The following is a 23,169-nucleotide window of genomic DNA, read 5'->3' as shown; positions in this document are numbered from 1 at the left end:
GAGGGAGTGTAGAGAAAAGGTTGCCGACGTTTTGCCCGGACAGCTACATAGATATGCTTGGGGTATACATAGATCGGTCGCCTCTGATAAGTTCTCCTTCATATTTATGTTGGAAATTAGGCAAATTTTTAGTGGCGAGATAATTTGTGTACGACTTTGTCGCAGTGAGTGAGAAAATTGCAGCTAATCTACATTTATCTACAATTTGGGGTGTGAGGTCTACGTGTATTCCATCAGATTTTCTTTGAATATGTCTGGCCATGCTTAAAGGTGCTTAAACGTCGGCGGTTCTCTAATGTGTCGCGGGGTATTTAGGTGCTAAGAAGAGTTATCTTTAACCCAGGAGAACGCTGCAACCATAAGTACTCTAGTTAGTGAATTTGGTACGTGGATGCTTCTATATAAAATACAGATCGAAGTTATTTCCAACCTGGAAAATAGGTTTGATATATTTTTTTAATGCATCTGTTAAGTTGGTAAAAATAATTCTACTTAACCCAGTCGAACTCGGAAACTATAAGAGCTGCAGTCAGTATATTTGGTATGTGGATTCTCCTACATAAAACACAAATAAAACATATTTAGAATGTCTCCCATTGGCTCCACACACTTTCTTATAGCCTTCTGACAAATTGCAAAAACGCGAGAAAACATATATTTGGTGCCTCAAAAAACTCAAGTTGCATAGAGTTCTAAAGCACATATTCCCTAAAATATTAATAGGGTATCTACCCCATCAATCATTCTAAACAACAACAAGCTAAGCTCTGTTACCCCAACAAACTTCCATGGTAGAGCATTAATAATGCAATTAGTTGGAAACCAAACATGCCAATAAATACATATTGATTGCTCTGACAGTCGGAACAATCGGAATTCTAAGCAATTAAAATGCTTTCAGGCAATAATTAAAATGTTAAGAGCCCAATTTACACACTACTCATGAATATTTGATAGAAATGTGACACTTTCTCACAATTTTCCCAATAGCAAAAGTCGGCTTTTTCGATTTTTTCTCGCAGGGGCTGCTCAAACTGGCGAGGGTTAATTAAGATATTTGGAAAGTTGTTTAGTTGCTCAAAAATGATTTTATAATTGCAAGCTGCGAGCATATAATTATTAGTTAGTTATCGGTTAGGTCAGGTAAGCCCTAAACACTCGCTGTTATATAAGCCATATTTAAATATGCCGTCGAAAAGTCTGAAGTTAACCGCGCCCCTCTCTCTCTCTCTCTCTCTCCCTCTCTCTCTCTCTCTGCGCGCCTCTGTTTCGTGGCCTATGGGCATAAAAATTAAGTTATTATCATATACGGGCCATATACCATATGCTAGGGCCTTTTGTGTGTGTATGTGTGTGTGTGAGACTTGTAATTATACATGATTGACAGCACGAGTTTTAAATATGCTGTAAGTGAGCCGCAACCAACAACAACTCGTAAATGTCTAATTGTTACAAATTGGAACATTTGCAAATACAAGAAATACTTGGGAAATCCACACAATGTACAAATATTTAAGTACTATAATTTTCTTTCATAGGTCGGTGCAAGTTATTTCTATTTGTCTTTGTCGGGATCTGGTCGAATATGTAATATCGACATTTTATTTGACATACATTTTGATCATCAAGGTTATTTGTAGATATATGTTAAATCGAAAGGTTTTTGATTTCAAATTTAATTTAAGTGCAAGCTCAAATGTTAAATCAAGTTTTAAGCCAAATGTTAATTTCAAATGTTAAATCTAATGTTAAATTCTTTGTCAAAAAAATTATGCCACCCGATCCAAAATCTCTAGTAATAACCCTTTTCATCATTTTAAACTCTTACAACTTAGTCAAAGCTGAACCGTTTTTTAAGTTTGATGACTTTTTGCTTAAGATTTGAAGTCTAGATTATTTCTGCACTTAAAAATGTAAGAGTTCTGTCAGAAATATACCAGGTACTTCCTCCGACTTAATTTAGCAGATTTGAATAAGGGAATTAATATACTTAACTTTAATAAAATAGCCTTGAACGTTGTTCGTTGTTAACATATATCTATATATATATATAACAAATACTCAATTTGAGAGATCCCTGGGTGGTGGAAGCTGCGCAGTCTCTGTCGCTTTCTTCTGCAAAGTCTTGCCAGCATAGCTGAGCAGCGAGTCGGGTCAACTGATGTCGCAAAAGGTCGCCTCAAGATTCCTTGCTAATGCCCGGTTGCAGATGTACCAAGGTGCCCTAGTACTTAGGCTGAGTACCTTAGCTTGGCAGAGACTCACTTGGTATCCACTATGAGTTGGCTGCTTTTTAAAAGATTTATATTCAATGTGTAAATAGTACCCCTCAAAACGTGGTAGCCTTTCTCTGCGTTTGTTAGTGCTTTATCTGTGCTAGTAATGCTAATTAAAAAGTGCATTAAAAAATATTAATAACTAATGTCTGCACAAAAGCTACAACAATTAACAATTAATAACAAATGTCCGTGCTGAAGACATACATCATTAGAAATTGATGACGCATGTCGCGTGCAACTGCAACTGCAACTGCAACAGCGAATACTTACCCCTTCCGCTGCCCGCCGCTGCTGCATAGCATGACTGTCTCTCTCTCTCACTCTCTGTCTCTCACTCTCTCTCTGTCTCTGGCATCTCCATCGTTGATTGCATGCGCTGCACAACGAACGCTGGCAACCCTTTAACTATATTGACTGCACCCCCTCCTCCACGCCCCGCGCGGCTACAAATGACTTGAAAAGTGGAAATGATATGATAGGAGTATAAAACACGGACTTGTAATTAATTAGACTTTCATAAAGAGCACAAAATTCTATAAATTATATTCCATTTGGCGCGGCATAAATGTCAGTGGCAACCCTGCTGCCCCCGCTGCCCCCGCTGCCCCGCTGTCCCCGCTGCCTCTGCTGCAAGCATTGCTCTGCCACGCGCGACTGCGCATCACGTGCGGCTGCATTTTGTTGCCGACTGCACATCATCATCATCATCAACATCAACATCATCATCATGATGATCATTTATTAATTGTTTAGAGATAGATGTTGAACTCGCCACGAACAGCACTTTTTTTCTGCTTCTTCTTTGTGTTATAAATTGTTTATTATTATTTTTGCACATAATTTAAATAGTTTTGCTTTTTGTTTCGCTTTTTTTTTTTTGATTTTCAGTTTTCATTTGGGGTTGTTGGGGAGGGAGGGGGCGTGTCCAAAAGTGTACATTAGCTTTGCAATTTTTACAATATATTTGTTTGAAGTTAGGAACATTTAGACAACAACAAAAAATTTGAGTTAAGTTTTGAAACACAAGCGACATTTTTGCACTAGTTCTAAGCCTAATTAAATTAACTAATACTGTTACACGGCTAAAACTACAAACTACTTTAAGTACATATACATTTATATAAATACTATATTTATATCAGGTTTACGAGCAGCAGCTGCAATGTGTTTAGAAATTTATTGGAATTTTTAACATTTTCATAGGTAATATTTGAATCAATTAAAAACAAAAAATTTGGTTTATTTTGACAATATTTTTTGGAATTATTTAAGAGCTATAATTTATCTTGTTGTTGAATAATTACTTTTCATTTTGTTAACTTAAAAAAAAATAGTAATTTAATTCCTGTTTAAAATTTGGTTGTTTGCCAATAAAAAATTAGATTGCATTATTTATCTTAAGTTTTTTAACAAATATTTTTTCACAATATTCTGCATATTGTTTGGATTTTTTTCATTGGATAGCTATGCATAATTCGACCAGCTGCATATGGATATATTTTTATATTAATTGTGATACACTCACATGAAAAACACAACTGACCAGAAAGCTTGAGATTTAAATTATTAAATTAAATATAGATTAAATAAATTCGCCTTTGCAAAGGCGTCTGGTTCTAAAATCAATTTTTCTTTTTTTAAAAAGTAGAAAATAATGTTTTATTGGTCAATTTCATCTAAACATAAATATTTTCTGTTATTAAATTTTTTTTTAATTTTTTGCAATATTCTAAATTTTTTTTTTTGATTGTAGCTGAAAGTGAATTAAAAAAAAAGTCCTTTTTTGTTGTGTTCAATTGTCGTTGATAAATTGGTTATTTAATATTATTATTTACTTTTAATAAATTTGTTTATTTCTTTTTTAATTCTTTATTATTGCTTATATTATTTTTTATAATTTTAAAACTGATTGAAGTATTTTATTTTTGTTATTTTAACTCGTGCCGAATTATTTTTTTATTTATTAATTTAATTCTTGCAGTTTGATTCTTTATTTATTTTATTGTTTTTATATAACAAATACTATTTTAAAATTTTCATTTAAATATTGCACAATTTTTATCAGTATAAAACAAATTTTCAACGATTGAAATGTTTTTTGGCAGTGGAATGCTTGACATTTAAATGTTTGTATTACACAACTTCATACAAATTTCACATAATACTTGAAATTAGAATTTTGATTATCTCAATATTATCTATTTATTTTCTTTCACTTTTTCATTCAATTGCTCAAGAAGATTTCTTTAAAAAATGTAATAGTTTTTCTTCTAAATATTTGCAAGATTTAATAATTATAAATTAAATTCCAATAAATTTCTAGACACGTCTCAGCTGCGTTGCATAAACGAGCTGCTAAGTTGAGTGTCTGCCACATGTTGCTGCAACATGTTTAGCTACACAGCTTTGAGTGTGAAGTGTGTGTGTGTGGGCAGGGATGCGGGGGTTATTTACAAACATTTTTCGATCATTGCACATACATTTCGTGTAGTTTATTTGATTATTTATTTTATTGTCCCCCTCGACGAGGGCCGCGCGGCGGCACTTAGGGACTCTCCGCGCGCATCGAGGGCGCCGGCGAGGAGGCGGCCTGCGGCTGCTGCTGCGGCACTTGATACGGACTGAAGCGCTGCGGATAGTGGCCCAGCTGCGTCTTGATCCGCAAATCCGGCGACGCTGAGCCGCATGATGATGTGGGCGTGCCTGGCGCTGGCGGTGCATGCAACAACGACTGCTGCTGCTGCTGCTGCGGCGGCGGCGGCGTGCGACTTGCCCCAGCTGCCGCGGCTGCCGCGGCCGCAAAAGCCGCCTGCTGATTGGCGCTGGCCAAAAAGCCGGCGGTCAGCTGCGGCCACTGTTGCTGCCACATGCCCAGCTGAAAGGCGCCCAGCGTTGTGGGCGGCGGCGGCGGTGCGGGCGGCGCGGCGCGCTGATACAAATGCGGCAGCAACATTTCCGTATACGGCGAACGGCCAAACATCTGCAAATGCTGGCGCGCCTTCTCCAGCAGCGCCAACGAGGCGGCGTCCGCCTCCTGCGGCGTCAGTTGCGCCATCAGCGGGTCCGGAAAGAAGCGCAGCGGTGCGGCGCGCATGTGCTGATCGAAAAAGAACGAATCCATGGGATCTCTAAAAAAACAAGAAGAGAGAAAGAGCAGGTTGGCAGAGTGCGAGCGAGAGGGGGAGATGGGTAACTTGTTGCTGCTGCTGCAACACGGAGGCAACGCCAAAGAGCAATAACATAATTACGTTGAAAGTAACTGCCAATTGCCGACACTAAACAACGCCAGCAACAACAACAGCAACAACAACAGCAGCAACAACAACAACATTCACTCATTATTTTCGTGTTTTCATTTCATGTACGAATCAGCTTCAAAGTTAAAAGCGCCGATCTGTAATTTACGCCACTTAAGACGCCGCCGTGCCGGCTAAAAACATTGAATGTTGTTGTTGTTGTTGTTGTTCCTGTTGTTGTTGTTTATGTTGTTGCTGTTGTTGCTGCTGCTGCCCATGTTGCTGTTGTCCATGTTGCTGCTGCTGCTGCTGCTGGCCTGCGTTTGCTGTCTTAATAGCACACGTAGCCGCCGCCTTGCAACACTTTTTAAAGTCGTTGTCGAAAAAAAAAAATTATATTTAAAAAGGGCAGCTCCCTTTGCAGCGGGCTGTTGGGAAGTCCTGTGCAACCTGTGCGCTTGCTGCATGCAACATGTTGCTTCTGGTAGAAGTTGCAAGTGGACATTTAAAATCTAAACATGATGTTATTCAAAGTTCCTACTATTAAAAGATTCCAAAAGAAAGGGCATATTAAAGCCGAGTTTAAAAGAGGACTTAAGAAACAAATATTTTAGATCTTTATTCAGCTCTAAATTGGCAAAAGACTTTACAGAAACATATAAAAATGTTATCCAATAATTTTATAATAAAATTCGCTACAAACTTCAACCCAATATATATTATTAAAAAAAAAATGTCAACTGATCGTTCCTATTGCAGCTATATAATATAAGCTGAACTCGGCTCGGAAGTCTTTCTAAGGCGCCGGTGGGTAAAATATCGATTGATTGATTGACTGACTGATTAGCTAATAGGATAAATAGATGTAGGGAATGCTAATTATCTACAATTTTGAAGTCTCCATTGTAATCAAGCAACAAATGTGTTTTCATTTAAATTTTTCGGAGAAGTTGTTTAATCTTATGCCGCAAATACCCGCTGCTCCACTTTAAACATTCGCTAATTGAAATTGATTCTGCTGTCAACATTTTCCCAACATTTGCTGCAGACTTTCACACATTTGCGCTAATCAGCGGCTGTTGCTCGGGCTACTGTACGATTTTTCCGGCTAACCGAAGCGACAGAGGTTCATCGTAAATGAGGCCATAAATCAGCAAACGAGCCTCATAAAATTGCTGGGGGTCAACAACTATTTTCAGTTGCGTAACGAGCACTCAAAACCCGCCGCCCCCGCCGAAGTCTTATAAATAGTGCTCTTCTTGTTTTTTTTTTACTTACCTATCAAAATCAGTCAGACGCGACGAATCGCGAAATCCTTTGGCGAACGGATTCGAATCGATTTTCAATTTTGTAATCAATTGATTCTGATAGGCCGTCACGGCCGTGAATACAGTCTCCGGGAACACGAAGGTTTTATGATCCATATCCTGCAGCTCCTTGGGATTGCCGGGTATGCTTTGGCCATGGCTTAGACGCACCAGATGAATGCGTGGCTGATATCGATGCATCGAATTCAGCACGACCTGCAAAAAAATAACAATTTTTTGTTGACTTTTTACTCCGTTTTTTTTTCTTTTTTTCTCGTGAGGTTCTTATAAAAAATTTACAACAATAAAAAGTAGTCGGCGTTTGTTTTGACGCTTTTCCGGGCCAGCATCCTTTATGGCAGCGATAAAAAAAAGAGAAGTATCTGCCTCGTAAACAGAGCGTCGTCACTTGCCGTGTTATACGGCAGGGGCATATATGATATAGGGGCAGGAGCAGGAGCAGGTATATAGAGGTTATAGAGGGGCAGGCATAGGGGAGGAAGTTTGCCTTGGACGCGGCTTTTGCATTTGCCACCAAATTGCCAACAATTTTCATTCATTTTTTGCAATTTCCATATGCCGGCTGTATTACAGGTTCTCTCTCGCTCTCTCTCTGTCTCTCCCTTTCTCACTCTCCCTCTCTCTCCTGTCTTACTCCCTCTCTCAACCCTGCACTGCTGCACACAATGGCAGCCTAGTCGCCGCGGTTTTTATGTCTTTTGTCTTGTCTAAATTATTCATATATTTTTGCTTTGGCCAGGATGCTTAAGGAATTGCTGCTTGATAATAGCTACGAATTTTCGCGGCTTCTTTGCTTTGTCTTAAAAATGTAGGCATACTATTTGCGGCACTGTAGTGCGAATAGTAAGTGTATTGTCTGATAGATATTATTTAGATATTTTTTGTGTTTAGCAAAATTAACAATTCGAATAAAATGTCTGCGACAAAATGTACTTCTTTGATATAGGAAAATTATAGCCGACCTATTTTCATACCCTGCACAATGGAAATTGGGTAGAAAGGGTAAAATGATTGTATGCAAATTAAACATATTTGCTTCTAAAAAATAGGGAGAATCGTATTCGATCCTTTTTCAAAGGAGTATATATAAGTTGTAGACCAATTCAAAACTGTGTTTTTTTTCTAGTTTGGGCAAACGAAATACAAGTTTTTTGAATTAAAATTTTATCGGTCCTTTTCTTTATTTACTCAGGCATTTTTTTGCGCTGCCTCTATTATCTAGAAAACTATATAACTTAATGGCCATGGTTGGGGAGATTAAAAAAGTAAAAAGTTTCTCTTAGCTTTCATCAGATTCTTTAGATTTTTGTTATACGCATTTTCTCTTACACATTTTCGTAGTAATTATATGAATACTTTTCTTCACTTTGCCTCTACTAATTGTTATAACTAGTGAATTAAATGGGAGCATAAATATTATTTACTTTAAGATCCAACAAAGAAAAGCTTATCTCTTATAGAGACGAATAAGCGTACCTTAACTCTTTCAATTACCTCAGAAAACATATAAGACTTTTCATCTATATTTCCCACTAATATTTAATGTGACATATTGTTTAAGGATTGGTTATTCTTTGAGCTCGAACTTTTGTCAGCTCTCTAGAATTCTACCCTCAATTCAAACATGTTCACAACTTTTATTGTGAACCATCGATTTGTAGAGCCGTCGCTTTGCATTGTGTCAATGTGCTCTCTCTCTCTCTCTCTCTCTCTCTCTCTCTCTGCTGCCGTCGACATTCTTTGCAGTAAACCTTTGACCCACACACACACACTCGCAATTGTGCTTACCTGTCCGCTCTTATCCATTTCGTTATTTGTCAGCTTCACCTTCTCGAAGGAGACGACTTGTTTGCGCAACGCCTCCGGGCTCAGGGGGCTGTCGGGATGCGCATAGATGCGTGCCGGAGGCGGCGGATCCGCCTTGCCGGCGACCAGCCAGGAGCTGCGATGATACGCATACCGATACCTTCTCGAGTCCAGCGGCACAATGTCCAGGAGGACGGCATAGCGATCCGGCGGTTGGATTTGACGCAGCGGGCCCGAGAAACTCACACGCACCGTGGGGAACATGCGCCTAAAAGTAGACCAAAAAGCCAAATGCTGGAAATTAAATCTACAAATGACATAGAAGAACAAGAATGTTGCATGCCCCACGAAAATGTCGAAAAGTGCTCTACGGTTTTATGTGTCCTGTTTCTGCTACAGCTCCTTTTTTATTGCCCGCCATTGTGCCCGGCGGTGGTTGTATGTAAATAAGACGCATATTTAATTTTATGACTTTTAGCACGTTTTTGACACATTTCCGCGACGAAGTAGCCACCCCCCGGATCCCCAACCCCCTGACAAACCACAACAACTCAACTCAACTCGACTCGAGTCGAGTCGACTCGCAGTTGCGGCCAGCTAAGTGTAAATGACGCTAATGACCCAGCCCAGTTCTTTTGTCATTTGTCTTCTAGTTTCTCCATTGTTTTTTTATGCCTACCTGAATGTGTGTGTGAGTGCGAGTGTGTGCGTGTGCAGTTTTTGGCTTTTAGTTGAGTTGTAAATGAATGTTGCAACATTTGTCATAATAATCCACTAATAATTAACAATAGAAATACAAATATAGTTTTTGGTTAACTATGAATACGAGAGCTGGGTGAGCTACAAGGAGAACGATTTAACTTGGAATGCAATCATAAAACCTTATAAAGTAGGAGAAAATATTGGGCCTTGAGCAAGAATCGCACACAGAAAAATCAGCTAAGATTAATAAAAAAGAAAAACCGGATTTTTTATTTAAAAATTTTCAATTTTTCCTCTATTTATTCTCTTAAAACATATGAGCGCAATCGATTCTCGCAAAATCATATTTAAGACAATTTTGCAAACATTTTAAGCAGTCCAGTTCCTGAACATTAGGTTTCTTCAAGTTAAAAATGTATTTCAGGGACATTTTAATATAACAACAGAGAAATAAAATGATCTGTATGCGGGACAAAACTGTCTATACTCTTGTAAACACATGGATTACGGCTTGGCAGATATGTCAGAAGAATTGTAAAGCTCGTAAGACATCTTAAAAGATATAAATAAACTCATTATTCGATTGATTCCCGCTATATAGCTCTATATCTAGGAAGTCAATAATATATTCCTCATATATGTCAAGTTTCGATAAGATTCTTATTAAACAAAAAAGTTTCTACAAGAGTATCAAAATAATAGATCTCGGGTGTTGTCCTTAGGCAACTGCACAACGAAAATCCGGGTTATAATTCCCAGCTAGTGTTTGGCTATACTCTTGTATAAGTCCTTGGCTATTTAGTTGTGAAACTCATCAAAATCAAGATAAAACCATGCTCACGTCATTGAAAGCCAAGCTACTTGAAGTAAGATAGGGCAAACTTAACAAACCAGTTTCTGGTTCGAAGCGCCAGCTCTGGCATAACTGTGGGCTTGGCTATGCTAACTGTGAGCAGGGCTTGGTATTAAGCTATACTTAAATAGACAGATAATACACATTTCAAATGAAAGCAATAAATCACAGCCCGAGCCGTTCGTCAGCTGTCTATGCCAATAAAAATCGTGCTGTATGTCGTGTAATTGTTAATAATTTTCTGCTATAATGTCAACCATAAATCCCGCCGACTACATACAAATAGATACAGATATGTATGTATGTCTGCAGATGGATACATTTGGTTGCGTCCGCGTAACGGGGGCGGCGTGTGGGCGTGTCTGGTGCACTTGGCCGCCATGCTGGGCGCATGTTGTGGCCAGGGTTGCCAACGCACACGTGTATATTTGCCCAAGTAATAACTGTCATTGCTGTGGCAGTTGCCAGTTGCATGCCACAATTAGCACCATTGTTGGGGGCAGCTTATCGCGGCGTTGCCATCTTTGCTACTGCAACGGCACTCGAGCCTGACGTGCTGGCAACTCTGGCCACAAATCTAATTGCGAGCAGAAATCAACAGCCAGTGTTGAGAAGAATTGCAAACACTTTTGATAGCTTGCTAATGTGTCCATAAATGTGTGAAAATGCCAAAACGCAGCGCTGCCACGCCCAGCAGCAGCACCCTCCTTTCTATTTCGCCCCTCACCCAACGGGCACTCGCCCTTCTTTTACTAGCGGAAATGTCGTAAATCATATTCCCAACATTTACATACATTTTTATGAGCCAACTCAGCGGCAACGGCTGCCGCCTGCGGGCCCCGCCTAAAACGCCCACGTGTACTGGTCGGACGTTGTGCTGGGCTGCGCTGCGGTGGGCGTGGCACAGTTTTATATACACACGTATTTTGCTTGTTGTTTTTGTTTTTTTTTATTATTTTCTTTTTTTTTTTTTTGCTCTTGCCCTGCATTATTATTATTTTGCTCTATGCGTCCAAGTGTGGATTTTATGTATTTGTTTATGGGAAAATTAGGGAAATGGCTTTCACTCATTTCCCAGACTGGTTGGCTTTAGGTGCCAAAGGTTACAATTATGAAGTTTACACACCATTTGCCATAGAGGGTTCGCTGCGATACTCTACATAGTGGAGTCTAGACTTTCAATTAGCTGGCTTGACCAAGTTGGGCCCTCTCTCTCTCTCTCGCTCTCACGCCCAATTAGAGGGCTCTTCTCTAACCGCTTGGGGCCATATGAGCCGCAACTTATCCGCACTTCCGCCCCGGGAACTATACGAATTCATTATCAACACCTTAGTTCCAGCAAATTAAGCCGCCAGCTTTGAGTTAATAAATGCACCTAAATGCTAATTCAGTTGGCCGTCCTTCTCAAGCGCTTAAAGCAACCCCCAGTTGCAGCTAACCTGACCAAAACTGAGCGATCTTTATCGCTGCTTGTAAAAATATATGAAGCGCAGCCTATTTACTGCGCTCTCTCTCTCTCTCTCTCTCTATCTACCTCTGTCTGTCTCTCTCTCTCTCTCTGTCTATCTGCCTGCCTTTTATTATTTCCCTCCCCATCTCATTCACTCGCTTTTATTATTTAATTAATTCATAATTTGGTAGTTACATAGACCTAGCAAAAAGAGCCTAGACAAAAGACTTGACAATTTTACACTTGGACAAATGAATTTATATGTGAGCATATTTTGATAAATAAAAAAATTTAAAAAAAAATGTATTTTAAATAGTTTCTATATTAAACTTGCTTTAAGTCTATTTGAGTTTGAAAAACTCTTACAACACTTAAAAAAAATGTCAATCTGAATATGTATATCAATATGAATATGAATATATACGAAAAAAATCAATTTATATTTTCATTATCGAATGTTCCTTAGCAATTTGAGCCTAAAAACTTTGAAAACTTTTCAATTTTATATTTTATATATGAAGAAAATCAGAAAAATGACCATTAAAATTCTTCAAAAATGAATTTTTTAAAAGGAGTGCCTTAATATACTGTATAAATATATATAAAAAAAATATTTCCCTAACTAAATTCATTTCTCATTTCCATTTAATTTAATAGAGAGAAAAAACAGTATAACAGCTTAACAGTATAACAGCGTAACAGTATAACTGTATAACAGTATAAGAGTATAACATTATAGCAGCATAAACGTATAACAGTATATCACCTGTTATACTATACAATATAATTATTATAATTTTTAAACAATTATAATTATAATACATTTCTCTCAGTGTAATTTATGAAGCTATAAACTGCCCGCGATCCGAATGTGTGGACTACTCTAAATGGGCACAGATCCTGCACCTTTCTGCAGGGGATTAACTTGTTTCATTATTGTCCTCGACCGAATGATAAATGTTCCCTCACATAGTTCAGCTGCCAGGCGGCCACAGACAATAAAATATTAATGAAGTTGTGCGAGAATTGTTTAAAATTAATAAATTGTCGAGCGCCCAGGTTAGCTTGAGGTGAGTTTGAAGCCACATTTTTTTTTTCTTGGTGTCTTCGCTTCAGGAAAGCATGAAAATTGCAATTGCTACGCGCCTTGGCCGAGGGGCTACTGTCCGCACGGCTTGAACTGTGCGGAACAAAACTGCGGAGAATAAAAACAATTACCTAACAAGCGTGAAGACTTGTCGCTAAAATATTGACAAACATTTGTTGACTACCCGCTGCCGGCCGTACCTCTCGCACCTCTCGTACTTCTCTCAACTCATCTAACTCTGGGCCTTTGGGTTTGCCGCCTGCTGCTTGGCCGGGACAATTAGGCCGCCTGCGAGTTTTTCTCTATCTTATTGCAACCGCCAATTGCCGCTGGTTTTTGTTAACCGCTGACAGCGTGACAAAATCCACAAAAACCACGTGACATTTTAACTCAATGACCGCAACAAGAGCTCGAACAATTCAGCCGACCCCTGGCAACAGGTAAAACTCTCTATAAAGGCCAGCTCGATCCTTTTTTTTTTTTTTGGTCTTGGTCATAAATCATAAATCATTTTGCCAGACTCTTTTCGATTTTGGTTGCGTAGTGCTTCAAATTGCTGCTCACTTTCGATGTGCTCTACGCCTGCGCATTTGCATGTTTTGGCAACACTGTTTTCCACGCATTCCCATTCGCTTCTTTCTTCAGATACGATGGCGAGTTGTTTGAGTTGAAGAGAAGCATTTTGTAAGCCGCGAATGTCTGTACATATACAAATAGTACATACTTATAATGCAGTTGAAAAGATAACTTGAAGATCACAAAAAGCAGTTTTATCTTGTGCAAAAGGTCTTCATATTATTCAATGACATATATTTCAAATGCATTGAATATGGCTTGTAAATTTTGACAGCAGGTTAAAAAGATAACAAGAAGACAACGAAATTAAATCCTGTATGCAAAATAAAACCTGCGTATTATACAAATGCGTTAAATATGTCTTGTAAATGTTGTCAGTAATTTAAAAAGATAACTTGAAGATAACGAAAAGAAGTTTTATCTTGTGCAGATAAATATGCGTATTATTCAAATACATTGAATATGGCTTGTAAATGTTGTCAGCACCTTGCGATGATAACGCGATGATAACCAAATTAGATTTTTTGCCAAAAATATGCGTATTCAAAGATTTATGGCATCAGCAAACACTTCGCTATCTTCATGTTAAATATACAAGCTGCTGACAAAATTTACCAGGCACATTTAATATTTTCCTCTAAAATATATCATTAGCTACCGTAGTTAACACAGCTTGAAAGCATTCATAAAACAGCTGCCGCCGCTGCTGTTGCTGTTGGTATCGTGTCACGATATATCCAACTCGATATGGCATATATTTAAGCAATTTAAAAGATATCACTCAAAACAGAACAGAGCCTGCAATTGTTGTGAAGGGCATTTCGCAGCGGCTGCTGCTGCTGCTGCTGGCAGCCAAACGATGTGCTGACATAGATGCATATCGGGCAAGGGGTAATGCCTTGGCGCTTTGGCCAGCCCGCACAAATGTAAATAAACAAAGCGGCATTGGGGTCCTTTGTGCTAATTACAGGGCATAGCAGCTATGCACGGCGACAGCAGTCGCAGTCGAATACAAAAAAAAAAAAAAAAACAAAACAAAACACAATTCGTAAAGCCAAAGGACATGCAAATGTGTTGTTAGCGCGACAATCGGCAGCTATTACATTGCAATTTATACTTTGTGGCGCTGTCAGGACCTCTGACTGCCAGCCAGGACGAATGGCCAACCAGCGAAAGGAGTAAATTTGTTAATGTGTCGCAAATGCGCACAGCAAGTGGGCAGGGGGGATAGAGGGACAGGGGGCGGGTGTCCTCTGCCAGGTACGAACACGGTGAAAAGGGGTTAACAGCACAACAAACCCAAACAAACAAAAGTTGCCAAGCACAACACACACACACACACACACACACTCACTCACACAAAAACTGAAAGCCGGAAAAAAATACCGAAAAAAAAACAAACGAGAAGAAGAAGCAGAAGAAGAAAGCATATTCAGCTCCTAACTACCAGCTAGCGACTAATGCGCATTTCGCATGTCATCAGCATAAGAACTGAGACTCGAAAAGCAACAAACGCAACGCGGCTCAAATTTATGTTACATGCATGCTTACCCTGTAAATCAGCAGCCAGCAGAGTGGTATATTCACGTGTCGTTTTAGTTTTCTATATCCCATTGCGGTATGTTATAATTATAGATTGATTTTATAAAAGAACTTATTCCGCTTGTATAAATGTTTCACAATTCTCATTTCTCCTAAGTATACCCTGTACACATTGAAAATGGCTGAACATTTGCATAATACAAATTTGCATACCATATCTTGTTGATTATTAAATAAAGAGACTGAAAATGTTGTATATGGATTTTCCTTTGTATAAACAGCTCAGAAATATTAAAGCCTTACGAATATCCTTATGTATTATGTAAATAACTAACCTATACAATAATCGTTTTCTATTTACAGCTTCATCCGGCATATTTTGATAACTGAGTTTGAAATTAAGCAGGTAAGTCTTTATATTTCTCAACATAATTTTCATTTATTCAATCGCCGTTTGATTTTTTAATATATATTGAAAATATTTAAATATTTAAATATTTGTCTGCCTTTTTAATGAAGCCATGTTTAATCAGCTTTGAAATTGATCAAGAAAAATAGAATAAAATTTCATGGAGTTGATTTTAAGCATTAATACAGGGTATGCTATAGTCGATCAACTGCTTGATGTTCTAATTCATTCGCATTTTAACTTATCTGGAAATATGCAATTATATTTATTCATTTACTTTTGAGGTATAAAATAAAAATATAGGGTATGCCGAAGTCGATCAACTGCGTGCTGTTGTTATTCATTCGCAAATTAAACTAATCAGGAAATACTGAATTATATTTGAAGATGTTAAGACAACTTTAAAGACAAGCTTTCATTTAGTAGGTATAAAGTCAAATTACAGGGTATGCTGTAGTCGAGCATTTACCCTGCTGCTACTGCTATTCATTCGCATTTCGCATTTTATACGACATTCGCACGAAAATCGTCAAGCAATAATTTTTGAAGTCGACTTTGTTGAGTTGCGAATGAAAAGTCGTTTAAGCAAACGCCGACTGTGTGAGTGTGCCTGTGTGTGTGTGAGTGTGTGTGTGTGCCTGTGTGTGAGTTTTAGCTGCAAAACGGCTGACAAGAAACGGCCGCCAGTTTGGCTGCCTCTGCTTTTGGCTTCTCCTTATTTCTTTATTTCTTTTCCGTCTTTTTCCTTCTCTTTTTTTTGGGCTTGGCCTCTTGCTAATCGAAAATCGAAAATCGACGGCACATTATTTCGATGCCTTGTCAATCAATTTTAGGGGCAGGAACAGTCAGAAGTGTAAAAGGGGAGCGGGGGGGCCAGGTAGGTGTGGTAGGAGGAGGTGGCGGCATTTGTAATGAGAAACTAACCAAAAAGCTGCTGATATTTTGCAGTTAACTCTCAAACGGGCCGCTCGAATGTCGTGAATGTAAATGAGAATGTGAATGTGAATGTGATTGTAAATGTGAACACTTGTGTTTTATACATCGCCCCGCCACGCCCCCTGGCCAGTGAGTGAAAGGCGTTTGCGAGTTTATTGATTGTTCAAGTTTTGCGTTTGAGTTCAGGATGAGTTTTTGTTATTTCTTTTTGTTTATTTTTTTTGCGACGGCGCTTTCGAGTGTCTGATTAGCGGCGATTGATGGGCTGGAATTGTTTTTATGCCACTGGCGACATGTGCCTAAAGGCAGCTAATTGGAAACTTAAACGAAATGAGAGATGAGCAAACGACAGAGAAGGAAACAAAGACAAGTAGCTGAGTGGAGTACGAATTGTAGGCTAAATGGTGCTGCAGTCAGTGAAAAGTTTACGAATATGACACAAAGAGAAAATGAAAATTGCAGAAAATAATCATTGAGAGAAAGAGACACAAAGTAATATATGCTAGATTGAGGAGGAGTCTGTGAAACGTTTACGAATGGGCGTCAAAAGGATTGAAAAGCTTAGCTGAGAGAATAGCAGTAAGATATACATATAAAGAGAATGACAGAGAAGGGAAAAGATGGGCTAACAGACAGAGCAAGAAATAGATGGATAGGGTAAAATACAGAGGCAGAGGCAGAATAGAGAGAATGAGAGTGAGACAGAGAGGGAAAAAGAGATGGAGATAGACCTTGAGATAGCGATAGAGACAAAGATAAAGTTAGAGATAGAGTAGGAGTTAACTTTAAAGTTATAGATTGATATAGAGGTAGAGATAGGGTAAAAGACAGAGGAAGAAAGATATAGAGACAATGAGAGAAACATTTGATACTGTTGCTTCAGCCGCGCAGTCAGAGAAACGACGACGCAAATGAGACCAAGAGAAAATGATAATTTACATGCTAAGCTTACATCAGAAATGCAGTGTAAGAATTGAAAAGGCAAATGTCTTAGAATCATCAAAAAGTAAAAAAAAGCAAAAGACATCTTTTCTGTTTTATGGAGAAGTAAAAATTTGGCCAAATAATAACTTGTCTAGGGTGAAAATATTCTCCCTCTCTCCCTGTAGATATACCTGAGATAAGCCCAATGAAGAAAAATAGTTGATATCTATCAGATATTTCCGCAAGACGGACGGACTCTCTATGATAATGTCAGCCCGAGTTAAAAACTTTTTAAAAAAGCCAGCTCATCATTTAAGTCTTCCCTTCCAGACACCTGCCTGGTTATGTGTCTTATGTGTCAGTCTCATTGGGGATTTTATCCCTTAGATATGCTCACCTGCCCGTTTTGGTGATGATCATTTCGGTGCCGAGCTCGTGAAATTTATCCCACAGCTCCTTAGTCTCCAGATGGCATTGCACGGGCATGAGATCATCGCAATTGCATGTGCCAAGAATTTTCGGCGTCGGCAGCTGTGTGGAGAGAGGAGAGCGGAAGTGTAGGGGGAGGTGGAGGTGGAGGGGGTTTAGTTGCAAATGCATTTTTCATAGGTGCGTCGCGAATTGGTTTTGTGCTAACTTTGTGGCGTTTGGTTCGTACCTGCGCGGGCTCCTCGGGCGACAGGCGCTCATCTTCGCTGGGGCTCGGCGCGGCGCGAGACGGAGGCGGGGGCGAGGGCGTGCTGCCTGCCACAGCCGAGGCAGCGGCAGCACTTGGTGTGGCCGTGGCACGCCCTCGATGGCTGCTCGATTTGCTGTGATTGTTGCTGTTGTTGTTGTTGTTGTTGTTGTTGTGTGGCTGATTGTGTTGTTGTTGTTGTTGTTGCCGCTGCTTGTTGGCTGTTGCATGCGACTGCTGCCGCTGCTGCTGCTGCTGCTGCTGCTGCTGTTGTGCAACACGCAATGCATGACGCGCATGCTGCTGCGCGGCTGCTGCTGCTGCTGCTGTCGCCGCTGCCGTCGCCGCCGCTGCGGCAGCTGCTGCTGCTGCTGCTGCCGCCGTTGGCGCTTCGCTGTCGCTGCAGTCAACCACGTCAACGTCAACATCATCGTCCGCATCCTGCGTCGAGTAGCGCTCCACAGACAATGGACCTGACAGAGAGCAAGAGAGCAAGAGAGAAAGAGAGAAAGATAGAGAGAGAGTTAAAGAGAGTTGTCAAGTTGTGGCAGGCGGCAACAACATGTTGCATGCCACACAAATGCTGACGCACAGATGCATTTTGCAGATAGCCGAACAAAAATTCAATTATTTTCAGCGCTCCCAAATGCAATTTCATATGTTAATTTGTGCCGCCCGCTCTTATTGTTGTTGTTGCACGGATTTTGCCATTGTTTCAACAAATGTTGGCAGAGGGGGCGGTACGCGGCTAGAGGGGTGGAGGGGGGGGGGGGGTCCCAATTATGGCATCTAAATAGTTTTGCGCATGCATATAAATCGATAAATATCTATATACACATTTACATGTGTGTGTGTGTGTGTGTGTGTGTGTGCGTGTGTGTTTGAGTGTGCGTGCTCGTCATGACATGCAGCACACACAGCCACGCCCCATCTCTGTCAACTCGCCAGCCCCCCGACCCACCCCACCCCGCAATTGGCAGCTTGCATTCAAATAGGCTTTGATTATTTTATTGCCCGCGCATTTGCCGCAATTATCAAGTCATCAACGTTGCATTGTCATCAATATGCAATTTATGGGATGAAAAAAAAACACACACACACACATACACACAGGCAATAATTGAATATGCAACTGTGCAACATTTTGCAGCAAGCACGGTTACAGTAGCTAAACTAATGAAACCCTCAATCTTGCATTGCTTTAAACATAATCATTAACTAATTTATTGGCAGCCAATATTAGCACTAACTAATATATAAATATTATCATTAGCTAATATTATAAGTATTGTTATTATTATATCTTTAATATTTTATTTGGCTAGCAATTTTGGCTGTTATATGACAGATATGGTACGCTTTGCCAAATGGATAAAGTTTAATATAATTACTATAATGGTAAAATATTTAATTTCCCTTAAATTTTTATATATGTTTTTAAATTAAATTTATGCATTTTCATACTTATATTCCATATATTTGTTGCTTTATTTATTGACAATTATTCCTTAGTTCAATAATTCTTTTAGAATTTTTTTGTCTTTCTTGGATTAAGACTGTTTATGAGTTATAATTATATTTCTATAATTAATATACTCTTATTTAATTATGAAATATAATTTTCTATTTCTATGTATTATATATAAAATATATTATATATTTTTATATGCTCTGCTACATAAAAAATATCGTGACATTTAAACAACAAAAATCTTTTTAAAATTTTAAAATTACAATAAGGAACAGATAAAATAAATGTATTTGATTTTCAATAACTATGTATATATGAAAGAGATTATCCTGACTAACTTACTGACTAATTGGCTTTTAACGAATATCCCAAACCCATAAGTCTAGAAAGCAACAATTTGTATCGAAGCTGTTTTTTGGGTTCAATGTGAGTGAGGCGAGATTTTGTTCAATTGCAGCTGAAAGCTTGTATAAAAAAACCCCATAAAAATGTGCTTAGCGAAGGTGAAGCGACAGGTCGCCGGCTCAAATTCATATTTTTAAATGTTTTGCTTACTGAATTCGTTATTCAACAAACAAAAAGGCAATAATAATAAATGACAAAGGCGTCTGCCTAAAACTGGAGCGAATTTTACAACCTTTTTTTTTGTATTTCTTTCTACTTTGCATTTCTTCTACAAGATTTGACTATTTTACAACATTTTTCACTTTACATTGTTAGCTTCTACAAAATGTAACCATTTTACAACAAAGATTAATATAAAAAAAAAAGTTGTATTTATTTAAAAAAGGGCTTTTGTTACTTTTTTATTAACTGAATTAATTTGATTATACATAACGGCATTTAACGCATGCCAAGTTTTATTCACGATTAATTTTTCTGTTATTTGGCAACTATTGAAATTCATTTTAATATTAATTTCATGCAGCTGCTGATTTAAACAGATGTCTCGTAAAAAACGGCTACAAAGTGTCTAAAACTCTTCACAGATTCAATTTTCTTAAGCTCTTTTCACACCTTCCAAATCGTTGAAATGGCAATAAAAAGAAATCATTTTTAAAGCAGCTAAAAAATGAGTTATTCTGGATTCTTTTGATTTGCATTTGTTATATATATTAATCTATTCTTATTATATATATTAATCTGAAGAATAGCAAAAAACTAAAATCATAAAAATTAATCAAATATATATTTATATTCATGATTAAATGGAAGTTTATATTTATTGAGCTGTTCACCATATTTTTGAGAATTTAACAGATCTATAAAATTATATTGAAATTCTCGATACAGAATTTATTCGTGTTTAGATCAACTAAAGTCTACCCAGAAGCTTAGTTTAACGTGGCTTCACTTTGGTATTATTGGCTTTCGAACTTCTAAAACTAGTAGATATATATATTTGTATATTTCTAAAATCTGCTTTAAAGCCTAGTTTATTAATTGGATATCAATATGTATAGTCGGTTAGCATTTTGCATTTGCTTATATCCACTCTCATCTATCTCATTAAAGCCCAAAAAGTCAGCAGTCAAATCTAAGCAAGAAATCTGCTAAGCGAACTATTGCTGCTTCAAAAACTTATCCTTGAATATCGAAGTTTTACTTAAATTAAGAAATTTGAAAATTTTAATTTTTTAGAATGAATTAATTTGATTTTAAGTTTTTGGTACCTAAGTCCTGCCTGTTTTATGTATTTTTTATGTTTATTTATTTAATTTGTTGGTGCCTTCAATTTTGGTATCAAGTTTGATTTATCCTTTAAATTCTGATTCGAAATATACTAGAATTTAGAACGATAATTTTTTCCGATTTTATATTTATATGACAATAGGAGAGTCTTCAGGGATGTATTATAATATTAAAGAACTTTTTTAGGATCTTGAGAATAAGTTAATGCTGGGATTCAGTTTCTTCAGAATTCTCAGGTGCTTTGTATTTATCTTGAACAATTGTGTGCTTTAATTTTGAAACTAAAATGAAATAATTTATGAATAGCTGTCTTCTACGAGTTGCATGTTTATGCCCTGAAACTAGGATTTTGTTTAGAAATATTTCCTAATCCTCAACTACTGCGTAAGATATAATTTAATATCTTTGTATTTATCTGATAATATTAAAAACTATAATACTTTTTAAGCTAAATAAATTAACTAACATTTGAATAGATCTAGTCTACGCGTTGCCTATTTTTAGCTGGGATTTGAACTAGCATTTTCTATGTTCAGAATTATTGAATCTCTCTAATAGATATCTATTCTCAAGATATCTTTTAATATCTTTGTAGCTATCTGATATTTTAAACTTGATGTTATACAGGAAAATAAAAAGTCTATTTCTAAAAATATTCGGCTAGATGCCTACCTTCTGACTGGAATTTGAACCAGCATTTTCTTTATCCACAATAATAAGTTTCTTAAATTCAATATCCTTTTATTTATCTGATTATATTATAAACTCTTTTTTAAATTAAAGTTAAGAGTCTGTTTCAAAAATAATCTATCCTACGCCTTGCATTGCCTTCTGACTGGAATTTGAACCAGCGTTTTTCCTATTGTTCATACAAATTTAGTCGCTTATATTCGCTGGTCAAGATTTCTTTTAATATCTTTATATTTATTTGAGAATATTTAACATATATTTATAGTCTGACTCAAAAATAGCCTGTCCTACGCCTTACATACCCGCTAGCTGGAATTTGAACCAGCGTTTTTCCTATTGTTCATCCAGATTGAGTCTGTAATATTCGCTGCTCGAGCTATCTTTCGATCTCTTGGCAATGTCAAGAGAACACAGAGCAGATCTTTTTTTTTTGCGCATTAAGTTCTGTCTGTTTTACAACTTGTAATAAGCAGATATATTTATATATATATATGTATATCTTTGGTTATATATAGATGCAGCTAGAGTCTGTGGAGTCTCTAGTTGGCTAGTCTCAATTACTTTTGCTACTCACTCAGACTCCTTTCGGATGGCTCGCGGCTGCTCGAGGCGTTTCCGCCGCGCGCCATAATCGCGGCAATTGAGAAATCCGTGGCAAAGGAAATATTATGCTGATGATGATGATGATTGTTCAGATGATGGTGATGATGATGTTGCTGTTGTTGTTGTTGTTGCTGATGATGATGGTTGTTGTTGTTGTTGTTGCTGTGGCCATTGGCAATAGTTGTTGCTGCTGCCGCTGCGGCAGCTGCAGCTGCTGCTGTTGCGATTTGTTGCTGCAACTTGGCTTTGAAACTTTGCGGCGCTGTTGGCGACGGCGGCTTGGCATTCGCCGGCTGATTGCTTAAAAGCATTTTTATTTGTTTCTAATTTTTAAATAAATTTTTTTTGTATTTGTGTAAAAAATTTGAAAAACTTGTAATTAGCACATTTCACACGAGCGCAAAATTGCGGCAAAGTTTCGTTACAATTTTTCGTTCGATCGAGGCGCGCGTTACGCGATATATATTTTTTTTTGTTGTTTTTTGGCGTTTTCGTGTTTTTGCGTTTTGCCGTGAAAACCGCTTTACAGTCGCACAGCTGACCATTGAATGAATTTGTGGCGGCGGCTGCGATTTGCTTTTTGCCATGTAAACGCATTCGCAACAAGCCGAAGTGCGAGTGCGAGCCCCTGCGCCCTGCGTGCCCCTGCCCCTGCCCTGCCCCTGCCCCTGCCCCAGACACGGACAGCTGACGATCTCTTACGGCGAAAAGTTTTCAACACCACGTAACGCTCTTACGTGACGCGTTACGGCAAACAACTTAACGAACTAATGTGTGAGCGGTTGAGTCTAAGGCACTTTCTGTTGTTGCTGCTGCTGCTGCTGTCTAGTTGTCCGGCTCTGCGCGGCTAGCGCAAAATACCTGACAGCACTGGGCGCCGCAATTGTACGCAGCTCGCGCAAAAGCGCC

General features: G+C 38.2%; 1 protein-coding gene across 1 annotated transcript; it reads right to left on the bottom strand.

The window, feature by feature from the left end:
- Positions 1-4,584: 4,584 nt before the first annotated feature.
- On the bottom strand, positions 4,585-22,889 carry H15. Its single transcript, XM_064683469.1, has 6 exons — positions 22,232-22,889; positions 17,787-18,277; positions 17,526-17,659; positions 8,632-8,917; positions 6,794-7,038; positions 4,585-5,407 (listed from the first exon to the last, which is right to left on the bottom strand). The coding sequence occupies exons 1-6, from the start codon at positions 22,569-22,571 to the stop codon at positions 4,825-4,827; spliced, it is 2,079 nt and encodes a 692-aa protein (XP_064539539.1). The 5' UTR covers positions 22,572-22,889; the 3' UTR covers positions 4,585-4,824.
- Positions 22,890-23,169: the final 280 nt, after the last annotated feature.

Source organism: Drosophila montana, unplaced genomic scaffold, assembly GCF_035044405.1.
Source record: "Drosophila montana isolate Dmon_TW-CO22-7 unplaced genomic scaffold, ASM3504440v1 contig_2626_1, whole genome shotgun sequence".
In the NCBI taxonomy this organism is placed as follows: Eukaryota; Metazoa; Arthropoda; class Insecta; order Diptera; family Drosophilidae; genus Drosophila; species Drosophila montana.
This window is presented reverse-complemented; position numbering and strand designations above follow the sequence as displayed.

Bases quoted from the DNA above. Each gene is read 5' to 3' on its own strand.
- H15 (XM_064683469.1), bottom strand. From the start codon at position 22,571: ATGCTTTTAAGCAATCAGCCGGCGAATGCCAAGCCGCCGTCGCCAACA. The intron at 17,660-17,786 runs GTACGAACCAAA...CTCTCCACACAG, and splicing joins CGCCCGAGGAGCCCGCGCAG to CTGCCGACGCCGAAAATTCT. The intron at 5,408-6,793 runs GTAAGTAAAAAA...TTGTTTTTTTAG, and splicing joins CGTCTGACTGATTTTGATAG to AGATCCCATGGATTCGTTCT.